The 12,447-nt window shown below is 37.6% G+C and overlaps 1 protein-coding gene across 5 annotated transcripts in view; it reads right to left on the bottom strand.

Moving 5' to 3' along the window:
* Nucleotides 1-12,447, bottom strand: part of COBLL1 (cordon-bleu WH2 repeat protein like 1) — a 167,905-nt gene that overhangs the window by 13,140 nt on the left and 142,318 nt on the right. For all 5 annotated transcript variants that reach the window (XM_059878204.1, XM_059878197.1, XM_059878199.1 and 2 more), the window contains 5 exons: nt 8,504-8,657; nt 7,956-8,030; nt 7,328-7,438; nt 4,045-4,279; nt 2,930-3,024 (listed from right to left, as the gene is read on the bottom strand). In XM_059878204.1, coding sequence (XP_059734187.1) covers nt 2,930-3,024; nt 4,045-4,279; nt 7,328-7,438; nt 7,956-8,030; nt 8,504-8,657 — 670 coding nt within the window. The remainder of the gene's footprint in view (nt 1-2,929; nt 3,025-4,044; nt 4,280-7,327; nt 7,439-7,955; nt 8,031-8,503; nt 8,658-12,447) is intronic.

Here is a 12,447-nt window from a genome sequence, read left to right as displayed (position 1 = left end):
GGATTGTTTCCCTTTTAATGTTATCAGTTTTACTTATGACAGACCACAAAACCTTACCTTTAAGAGCTGAAATAAAAACAACCTAAGTTATTGTCTGACTAATTAGGTGTCCTTGCTAAATAATTTTAGAGGATTTTGTTTTCAGTCACAATATGGGGTGGTTTCAACTACATTAAAAACAACCATGTGGGTTTTTATTTTCTTCTCTGTGAGAAAAGATAACTTTATTTTTCTCATGTTAGAATCCAGGTAGAGAAAACAAACTTTCCTCTCCCAACACTACTTTTCCTCTTAATTTTAATTCAGACCTCCTGAAAACAAAAATCTTTTGCCAGTGTCTAGGTTAACAAAGCAACAGTTGCCAGCCAACAACATGATGGCAAAGAGTTGGAATGAGGCTTCTGGAAGGAAACAGAGGCTTATGACTGAGCCAAGTGATTCATATATACTGTCGTCCTCTAGTCAAGTACCATGAAGAATCATTTCTTCCGAATAACCAGCTAGCCCTCTTCTTCAAAATCCTTGGTGGCCTCTCCTTTCAGATATGACAGTTTGCACAGCACAAGTGAAGTGTGGGCCTTGGAAATCAAATTGTGAATGAATGTCAAGTATTTCTCTATAGTTTTATAATCACTCACTTTCACCTGTAAGATAAAGTTCACTGTCTAAACTATAAAACGGATCCTCTGTGAAAAATGAAAAAAAAAGGAGCCTAAATGTATTTCCTTTTCTCTTGCTTATTTCTCATTTTCCACTGAATATAGATATATCCCAGTTACAGAACGGAAACACTTTCTAAAAAAAGGTAAATAATTATAAAAATATATTTTTAAAATGAAATTCCCTATAATAAATCCTAATTTATTGGTTTTAGAGCTTCTCCACATTTTCTGTGGGTTATAATTACTTTACCATTATCTACTGAATTTCTCACCAAAATTTCAAAAATTTCAGTGATTGCCAGGCCTACAAACACTACTGAATTCATTAGCTTTTCCTGCTACATATCTGCTGATAATGCAAACAAGATGTCAGTGAATAGACAGGCTATTTTTCAGAAATGGCCAGTAGAGGGAGAAGGTATATTTTGTACTATACTATACTTTCCCCTACTCAAAACTGACACGAACATCAACCACCTGATGAAAGGATCATTTAGATAAGTGCACAGTTTAGGTTTAAAGAAAAAAGGAGAAAAGCAGAATAAAATTAGTTCTAAGGATAACAAATTATTTTAAAAACCACCCAGAGTTGATAGTGGTCATTGTAAATCAAGTGCAAATCAAAATAAGTATATTACAGAAATGTGCTTGGGACCCTAATACTAATATGATACCCAGATCTTTGCAAAAATGATTTAATTTTACTATGATTTTAAACAGTAAGCAGCTTTTAAATCACATCTCAATAGAAATGCTATTGCCATCATAATATATGTTGTTAAAAAGCTGCATCAAGAAGAAAAAATGGGGAAATTATATACAAGTATATAAGTTGTACACTTGTATCTCAGGAGGTTATTGACCATAAGGACAATGAATCAAAGACATTCATATTCAAATTAACCAACACATACCACATGTATAAAGTGTCATATCTATATACAGCTGTCTATCTTGTTTGTGACATTGGGATAATCCAATACCTATTGAATTTATATATGTATCTATGTATCTCCGGAGAAGGCAATAGCAACCCACTCCAGTACTCTTGCCTGGGAAATCCCATGGACAGAGGAGCCTGGTAGGCTACAGCCCATGGGGTCGCGAAGAGTCAGAAATGACTGAGCGACTTCACTTTCACTTTTCACTTTCATGCACTGGAGAAGGAAATGGCAACCCACTCCAGTGTTCTTGCCTGGAGAATCCCAGGGATGGGAGCCTCATGGGCTGCCGTCTATGGGGTCGCAGAGTCGGACACAACTGACGTGACTTAGCAGCAGCAGCATATATCTCTCTCTATGTTTTCTATGGATCTTAACCTAGTTTTATGTACTAACATAATAGGTTGGATTTGAGAATAAGCCATTTCCTTCATATCCCCTTTAAATACCATTGTGTATTCACTGCAATTCTGATTTGTATAGTTTCTTTTTTCTGAAATTCAATCCTAACTATATATTTTAACTGTTATCTCAGTATTCTGCTAGGTTCCATAAGAAATTCAAACAAAGTATCAGATATAATTTCTCTGATCGAAGACTGTCCAATCTAGTCAAGTAGTCGAGACACAGAACTACATGGCTTCCGGCAGTCAAGCAACAGAATAAGTGAAGTGGCAGGATTTGGATAATAGTTGAATGGGTGAAGATTATTTTCCAAACAAAGATAATAATAAAATAACCATAGTTCTAATGATAGAACTGAGTGAAATATATATGCCATGAGAAAGAATAAACTATCTTGATTTGGAGGTATGGGGGGAGGAGTAGGAAATACTGGTAAACTATTACATGATTAGATGGCTTGAGCCTGAAATATCAGGCAGACAAGTTTTACCCAAGGTATATCAACTTGACTATGAAATAAAACAGGCTTGAGTTAGGGAGTCAGTAGAAGGAAAAAGAAGTAGATCATAAGTATGCATAGAGTATACATTGGTAAGATTCAGAGCTAAGTTAGATAACCTCTAAGATTTAACAACATCATCATCACAAGACATGGTAGTGAGAAGCAAATTTTGGAATCAATACATATTGAACACATACTGCCTGAGTTCAAATCTGAGGTCTACCATTTACTGTGGGACCTCAGGTGAGTTATGTAATATCTTTGTGGATCAGTCGTCTGTAAAATGGGACTAAAGTAACAATACCCATTAATGAGTTAGTATACAAGATTAAATGAGCTAATATAAAGTGTTTAAGAAAGGTCCTTGGCATACAGTATGTGCTATGAAAGTGTTAGCTACTAGTGCTTATGGAGCTCACCTCTCTCTTGGTTTGGGTCCAGTGACTTCAGGTTTCTTACACTGTCAACTACCGTCTCTTTGTCGCTTGAATTACATACCATAATGTGTAGCCTTCTGTAAAAATGATATTGTATGTTATATATGAGACTATTCAAACACACACTCACACAACAATAAAACAGGCAATAATTTCCAAAGACAGACTGGAACAATCATCTTTTTCTGCCAAATACTGGAAATTTAATAGCAAAGAAAAAATAAAGCTAAGAGGAAATGGTGCTATAAAACATTAGCTTTCATATGTGGCCCTGTAACAAAGCAAGATAGTAGAAGCTTGGTAGGATGGACAGTTTCCCCAAGAGAGTATCTTTTTCTTATTATCAATTATTATCTTTTAAAGAAAAAGGAGCTAAATGAAATTTACTTTCATAGACATTTCCCTTACATCTGGCAAGGTCACCTTGTGACAAGTCAGAATGTGAATTAACTTCACTGGGTGTTTTTTTTTTTTTTAATGATAGAGGAGTTTAATTTGGAGACAATCTCATGCAAATTATAGTAAAACTTTGATAAAATGGTTTATTTTACGTTCTTGATTTCATCTTTATTCATAGTGTGGTATTTCTAACAGAATGTAAGTGTACTTTATTATGACTTTCTATTTCTAGAACCAAGGGGAAAGTGCATTCTCTGCTTCACAAAATTGACTGTAAAAATGATTAGTGGCTTAACATCATATTCTAATATGCAGAATTGTTTTATAAACCAGTCAGTAAAAGTTCTTTAGGAGTATTGGTGCAAATTGAGATCATATATTTCATTTTGGCCAAATAGGTAACAGGCAAAACAAACACAACAGAAACAAAAATGCTAATCATACTCATACAAAATAAGTACATGTTGTGGTTTATCTGGCACAGGGACACCAAAACCATTGGATTTGATTTTATTTAAAACCAATCACATGTAAATAGATACTCTATGAATAAAGTTTTTTTTAATGATGGTAAAAGGGATAAAGTATAAACTAAAGAAATGACTTCACTTGTGTTTAAAATATCATTTCTGTATTTCAGAAGACTACTATCAGTTAAACAAAGCACCGCCACCACTTCTGGCGTATGGACTACTTACTGTTCATCTGTGTTTCTAGTTCCTTGTTTTTCTTCTTTGGAGTTTTGTGAGGACTCTCCAGTAGCACTGCCAGGGCCTGAGTGAGGATCATTTTTCAGTGTATTTATTATATCAGTAGATACAGTAGGAATGTCTTGTGACTTCAGAGAAGTATTTTCAGCCTCATCTTTAGGCATTTCACTCAGTTCTTCCTTTTCATCTATCTCTTCAAGGCTATAATCAGAGCTTATTCCAGCTACAAAGAAATGAAGATATAATCCTAAATAATAATTTGTCTCATTTATCCAATGCAATTCTGGCAAGGAAGGAATTTTTAAAATAATAATTAGCTGGACTCTTTTAAATTCTGATTCAAAGCTAATAGTAAAATACTTGTCTAATGGTGAATAATTATGTTAATGTATAATCAGATTATCTCAGACATGCATTTCTAAAAATATGCTATCGCTCTAGGTTTTCTTTGTGGTAGAAAAAATGGTTACTTAAGCTTATAAACTTCAAGTTATATATTTCATTTAAGAATGTGTCTTTCAATTTAAATGACTTTTACCTTGATCCAATAGCATTAAATGTAAACAAAAAGAACACAAATTTTTAGATAGTCTATAAGTGTAATTATAAAGTGTGACTCAGTAGTGATGAGTACTGTGATTGAGAATTGTCTGAGCATCCTTTAAAAACACTGATGCTCACCTCTACTGTACATCTGTTAAATTGGAATCTCTAAAGGACAGGACCAAGAATTTTTAAGATTCTTTGGGTGATTCTAGTGTGTAACCAAAGTTAAAAGCCACTTACTTAGATGCTTAATATAATTTTTAAGATAATAGAATAAGCATTATGCTGTGAAAATTGATTTTAATTCCTATTGAGTTTGATTCTCAGAGGCAACTTCCATTAAATCTTTTCTCTATATTATCAAAGTATAATGAGCATATACCTTTTAAGCAGATACACATATATTTCCTTCTCTTTTTCTTGTTGGTTTATTTAATATAAATGGAACCATCATGTATCTGATGTTTTCAACTTTTGTTTCTCCACTCAACTGTATCTTAAAGGTTGTCCCATATCAATATGTATGTGTGTGTATGATTCTTTTCAATAGCTGTGGTTAATATTTTGTTGAATAAAATGGTTTTATTATTATTTCTAACAACAAATGGCCAACAGGGTAAAAGACAAGGAGCCATCCTAAGTGGTTAGTGTCCACACTAGTTCTGAAAGTATATTTAAACCAAAGAATGAAGTTTTGGATCTCTGCTTATTTGAATATAATTCAGTACCTCCACCCACACAATAGCAGCTGAACAAAGTTTAATTTTGCCCCAATTGAGGGAGGGAAAAAAAGTAGTATAGCATTGAATTGTAGTGATCTGCACATCTACAAAATTTAACAAAAAGTTTAATATATTTGAAGAATATTTGAAATACTTAAAATGTATTTGTCTTTAAGCATATAGACAGTAGTATGCCATTTGTGATTTTTAATAAATATGGGGAATTTTAACAACATTTTTGTTATAAATTGAAAAGTAGATTACTAAGAAAAAATAATTTGACTCTAAGTAAACTTATATATATAAATATGTGCCCATACTTATACATCCAAGTCTTTATTGTGACATGAAATAGTTATTTTGATGCCAATGTACAATATTCTGCCTTTAAAGTAATTATATAGATATGACATCTATATAGTAAGAACGTATTTACATAATTTTAAAAATGTATCCAGGAAAACTTAATGGCCATTACGGTTTAGATGCAAGTTGTTTTATAGATGGCTCCTTGATATATGCTAAGCTCTTTTGAAATCAACCGAGGTAACATTTAGCAAATTATTGATCTTTCTCCCTATTTCTCTCTTCACAATCACAAGTATTTTATATAGATACACAATTTTAAGCATGAGGTCCTCACTGAGAAACTGGTCCTAAAGTATGAAGAATGAGTCACATGTTTCAAAAGTCTTTTCAAATTATTTTTCTGGGGTTTTATGAAGTGAAGTCGTTCAGTCGTGTCCAACTCTTTGCTACCCCATGGACTGTAGCCTACCAGGCTCCTCAGTCCATGGGATTTTCCAGGCAAGAATACTGGAGTGGGTTGCCATTTCCTTCTCCAGGGGATCTTCCCGACCCAGGGATGGAACCCAGGTCTCCCACATTGTAGGCAGATGCTTTACCGTCTGAGCTACTTATACTTAGTAGTTATAAGCATTATATGTGTGCATGCTCAGTTGTGTCTGACTTTTTGTGAGCCCATGAACTGTAGCCCACCAGGCTCCTCTGTCCATAGAATTCACCAGGCAAGAATACTGGAGTGAGTTGCCATTTGCTACTCCAGGGGATCTTCCCAACCCAGGGATTGAACCCTGCATCTCCTACACTGGCAGGCAGATTCACCGTTGTGCTACTTGGGAAGCCCAAGCATTATGTAGGCTTTCTTAAATAAATTCATTCCTGTCATTAAAAGTCTTAGAAAAGGCTGTGATTCTTTTAAAAAAAATTCTAATCATCCAAGAGCACTTTCACACTTTGTTATTTGATTAGTACAGATTTTCCCAAGCTTTAAAAAATATTAAATCAAGTTTGTTTACTCATACTATGGTCAAATGACCAAATTTTAGAACTACAACAATAACAACGATTATAACAAAATGAGGTGGGGGCTGTGAACAATGAATACTTTTCACAGATGTTATATCGCAACTATCATATTTCAGCTTCATATATTCTAAGGGAAGACAATTCACTTTCAAAGAACAGAATATCCAAACCTTTAGTGTAGTTTGAAGATACAACAACTCCCAAAGTGTGTTTTAAAAAAAAATTTACAAAAATATCATTTGAAAGTGTAATTATTGAAATTTACTTCTATAATTTGAATATATTTATCATAATTTTTTCAATCCTTCTAAAGGTTACAAAATTGAAACAAAAATAAAATTTAAAATATTTAAAATTCACAAAATTCAATTGTATAAAAGAAATTCAAATAAACATAGTTTGTGGCATCTTATGTTATTAAAGCTTAAAATTTCACTAAGCCTTTTGGGACATCTTGTATATTTTTCCTGGAAATAGTCAAAAGGGCAAAATTGTTTGACAAACACTACCCTTTGCTAAAACAGAATTGTATTAGATTAAAGCTATTCTTGTGAACTTTAAAAAAAAATTCATTTATTCAGAAAAATGCTCACTGTATCCGACACTATTGTGGTTGTTACATGAATTATTTTCACTTTCATTTTTAGCCACTGAGGAAAGGCCAGGTAACTTACAGGGCAGAGATGTGGCAGCAGCCTCAGGCGTTCCAGGGCACCCCGAGACAGGGGCTTCGGCGGGCAGCTGGGACACAGCGCACTGTTCATTCCCAGGGCCGAGGGAGGCTTCTGCCAAAGAAGTAAAATCTGTGGTGATGGCACTTAGAAAATAGAATTAAGCAAACAGAGACCGAAAAGCATTTTGGAAGAAATTATATTTGTCACCATCACAGAATTAAAATTCTGATTGCTGTATTTCATGCTCTGAGCTCAGGAGGGGAATATTTTTCATTTCATACTGTATAATGTGGGTGTTAGCCACTCAGTCATATCCAATTCTCTGTGACCCCATGGACTATAGCCACCAGGCTCCTCTGTCCATGGAATTTTCCAGGTAAGGATACTGGAATGAGTTGCCATTTCCTTCTCTGATCTTCCCGACTAGAGACTGAACCCATATCTTGCGCACTGCGGGCAGACTCGATCAACTGAGCTACCAGGGAAGCCCCTCCCTGGTGGGAAATGGAGTCAAAGTATCTGTATCTCCTTCATGTACAGAGCATTACAAGTAGCTTCTAACTTCATTCCCCAACTCACTGGAAGTTCTTTCTCAGTGGTTACAAGATGAGGAACAGAGGTGTCATACCTGGGCTGGACAGGCCCTCAGAAGAGCTCACTTCTACACCACTGTCGGTAGGAACTGCAGGTACTGACTGCGTGGCTAGAGGACAGAAGAGACATAACCTATAAGCAGGCAGGTCATGTTCACCAATGAAACGATTCCTTACTAGCTTAACTTAGTGACGTTTATATAATTCAGAAAGAAATAGCCCTAACCTCGTTAGAAACCACTTTACTTGTCTAGCTCTGATACAGCTAAATCTGGTTAGATTCCCAATCCTACATGTAGTCAGTCCTGGAAAGATAGTATCTTCTTAATAGACTCATAAATTATAATATGCTCATTTTAGGATCATGGAGCTATACAGCTTTACACTTTGTTAGGTTGCAGATTTTTCAAAGGTGGTGAGAATAATCAGGGACTATCTAAGTATTACTATTAAAATCAATTAATTAAAAGTTAAGTTTAAGAACTATTATTATTTAATAAAAAGACATGATTTGTAACATATCATATCTGTTGTCTAAAGAAAATACAGCACAAATTAATGTTAATTGGAAAATTAACATTACCAGTCACATGACTGTTCTCATCGCTTTGCAGCAGGACTGTTTTCGAGGGCGGGGAAGGTGCTTTTCGCTTTGTCCTTTTCAAAGATGAATTCCCAGCAGATGTGCTGCTGAGCTGCAGAGAACCCGTCCTCACCCTGCCTTCTCCATAGGAACTCTATAGAAAACAAAACAACCAAATGGAATTTCCATTCAAAAATGAACAGCAGGCTTTAGGAAGACACTGACCTTTCCATTCAAACACATCACATGCCAACATGGAGCTTACCAGTCAGGAAGCATTTACAGAGTAACTGCAATGTGCCAGAAATGGATATGTAAAGAAAAATAAAACATGGTTCTTCTCAAGAAAGTCAGGCTAGAATGGGAGGCAGGCATATAAACAACTAATTAAAATGTACATGACTCATAAAAACTAGCTTCCAAAGAAAAATCTAGAGGAAACTACTGGAGTAAAGTCAGAAGTGAAAAAGGAAAGAATATTTGTACATTGAGACTGGCTTGATCTTTCTCTTGTTAGCACAATACATCAATGACAAACATTTCAAAAATCTATATGTTTACCAAAAGCAAGGTCATCTGAGGTCCTTGACTCTATACCCAGCTGACGCTCACACTCACAGCATGTGACTGTCAGCAGGCTGGCCACTGCCTCCCGGCCCATCGCCATGTCATCTTGCTCTTGCCCTTTACAACAAACCTGCTTAAAAGAGTTATTTATAATTTTTTTCTCCCATTTCTCATCTGCCACTTGAACCCCTCCAATCAGACTTCTCTCAATCTTTGATCCATTAAAACTATTCCTGTCTGTGAGATAATAGAAATACATAAAGGTCTCTGTCCCTGTTGCTGGCACAGAGCTCCTAAAACCCTTGAACTTTCCTAACTGACAAGAACACTAGAATCATCTCTTGTTCTAATATTGGTCTTGGGCCCTGGTTCCTGCCACACATCTGGTGAGCAGAAGTGAAATGTTTTGTGTGAGTAGCAGAGAAGACTCAGGGAAGAAACACATAGTAGGAAAGAACTGGGTTTTCCCTACATTGGTAGAAAACTGAGTTTTTACTTTATACTATGAAAGTCATCAATGACCTCCTCCCTGACTAAATCAGAGGTTACTTCTTCAGTTCAGTCACTCAGTCGTGTCTGACTCTGCGACCCCATGAACTGCAGCACGCCAGGCCTCCCTATCCATCATCAACTCCCGGAGTTCACCCAAACTCACGTCCATCGAGTCAGTGATGCCATCCAGCCATCTCATCCTCTGTCATCCCCTTCTCCTGCTGCCCCCAATCCCTCCCAGCATCAGAGTCTTTTCCAATGAGTCAACTCTTCACATGAGCTCACTTATTGGACATATTAGCAGCATTACATAGCTGACCATCCTCTAAAGTCTCTTTTTTCTTACATCCAGAATACTATATCCTTATTCTGCATACATCTAACTTTCTATTTCTGTGTGTGTTCCTTTTCATCTAGTCCTTGGACATATTCTCTTTAATATCTATGGTCACTCTTAGTAATCTCCACTATCTCTAGGTTTTCTGTATTATTTATATTATTTACAGGTCTTGGACCTTGTATACATATTTTCTATATTTATATAAATAAATATTTGTATTATTTATATGTTGGTGATTCCAAACTATGTCCCCATTCCTGGACTTCTGTCTGATCTTCATTTAGTATCAAAGCCCATTTCAAACTCAGCATGTCTAAAACTACGATCCTGATAATCCCTCCTTTCATCTCCCCCATTAAAAATAATCCTGTTCTCACAGTCTTCCCTGTTTCAATAAAAAGCAAGTCATTCTTCCATTTGTTTAGGCCAGAACTTGTGGAGTCATGCTTCCTTATCCCGTCTCTCACACTGCATATCAAGTCCATCCTGTTGGCTCATCAGGTTCGACTGCTACCACAGAGTCTGAGTCACCACTAAGAACCTTCTACCTGGATTGCTTCTTCCACACTGCTTCCCTACAGTCCTTCCGCAACATAGCAGCAAAGGTGCCTGTTGAGACAAAAATCAAGGGGCTTCCCTGGAGGCTCAATGGTAAAGAATCTGCCTGGTTAAAGCAGGAGACACCAGTTCAATCCCTGATCTGGGAAGATCCCACATGCCAGGTAACAACTAAGCCTGCATGCCACAACTACTGAACCAGTGCTATAGAGCCCGTGAGCTGCAACTACTGAACCCTGTGCCACAACTACCAAAGCCTGCATGCCTAGAGCCCACGCTCTGACACAAGAGAAACCACTGCAATGAGAAGCCCACACACTACAGCCAAGAGTAGCCCACCCTCAACCCAACTGGAAAAGGCCCATATGCAGCAACTGAAGACCGAGCACAGCCATAAATAAATCTTAAAAAAAATCAGGTGAAAGCACTTTGTTCAAAACCCCCTAATAATTTCCCAAGTGATACAGAAAAGCCAAAGTCCTTGTAATGACTTCTAAGGTTATCAGTGACCCAGCACCTAGATCTTTCTGACCTCCTTCTCCAAGTGTGGAGCGGAGTGAGCCACACTGGCCTTCGCGCTGCTCCTCGAATGTGCCAGAAGGAGTGTTCTCACCTCAGGATGGTTGCCCTTGCTGTTCCCTATCCCAGGAATGCTCTTTTTGTAACTTAACATCTTACCCTTTCATTTTCTTCAGGTCATTTCTCAAGTGTCACTTCTCAGTGAGCTCCTCCTTGACTCCCTCCCCCCACCCACCCACCCACACACAATCTCTCTTCCTAGCTTGATTTATGTGCTTGTGCTAAGCCAATTCAGTTGTGTCTGACTCTTTGCAACCCTATGGACTATAGCCTGCCAGGCTCCTCTGTCCATGGGATTCTCCAGGCAAGAATACTGTGGTGGGTTGCCATTTCCTATTGCAGGGGGTCTTCCCGACTCAGGGACTGAACCCACATCTCTTGCGTACTCTGCATCGGCAGGTGGGTTCTTTACCACTAGTGCCACCTGGGATATTTACTGTCAATGTTTAATCTTTCTCTAACAGACTACAGGATTGGCCTGTTTACCTTGTTTATTGTTGCTTCCACCAGGTTTGACTCAGGGTCAGGATGTTTTTTCCTCCTATTTTGCTCACTGCTGTATCTCCAGAACAATGTCTGGTTCATAGAAGTTTCCCGATAAATATTTGTTGAATGAATGAGAGAAATGGACCAAAAATTGCCTTCTTCATTTGCAAATAGAGGCTCTTGACAAATTTGGAGAGTATGTAAAGCTTGGGCCATTCCAATCTTATGAGACAATGTAAGTACAGCTAAGGAAAGCAGTATAGTTCATAAGATGTTTATTAGTCATTATGTTTTGCTACACACCACAAAAAGTTCAGCCAATTACTCTTTTGAAATATTGTCATATTTCCGTCAGAGAAGGAAGAAAGCTTGCCCTCCCAGAGAAAATTTTGAGTCAGCTGTTGTCAGTGCCTGCTCTGTTAGGTACCAAAGTGGAAGGCAGATCATCTCACAGGGACAGAAGCAGGGTCTGGTCCACAGTGGCAGGCACTTGGCGGAACACACCTCTCACTAAGGTTAAGTCATCTTAACAAGGGGTCAGACAGGGTGGCACCAGGCTGACCTTATCAGTAACTGAAACACTAGACTTCTGTACCAGTTGATAAATAGCTGCAACCATCAATCTCCTCTCCTCTCATTACTCTGGTCCCTTCTACAGAACCCTTTGATGCTGCTAAGTCGCTTCAGTCATGTCCAACTCTGCGCGACCCCATAGATGGCAGCCCACCAGGCTCCCCTGTCCCTGGGATTCTCCAGGCAAGAACACTGGAGTGGGTTGCCATTTCCTTCTCCAATGCATGAAAGTGAAAAGTGAAAGTGAAGTCGCTCAGTCGTGTCCGACTCCTAGCGACCCCATGGACTGCAGCCCACCAGGCTCCTCCATCCATGGTATTTTCCAGGCAAGAGTACTGGAGTGGGGTGT

Source organism: Bos taurus, chromosome 2 (assembly GCF_002263795.3).
Source record: "Bos taurus isolate L1 Dominette 01449 registration number 42190680 breed Hereford chromosome 2, ARS-UCD2.0, whole genome shotgun sequence".
In the NCBI taxonomy this organism is placed as follows: Eukaryota; Metazoa; Chordata; class Mammalia; order Artiodactyla; family Bovidae; genus Bos; species Bos taurus.
The sequence above is the reverse complement of the archived record's forward strand: the minus strand, read 5'-3'. Positions and strand labels throughout refer to the sequence as shown.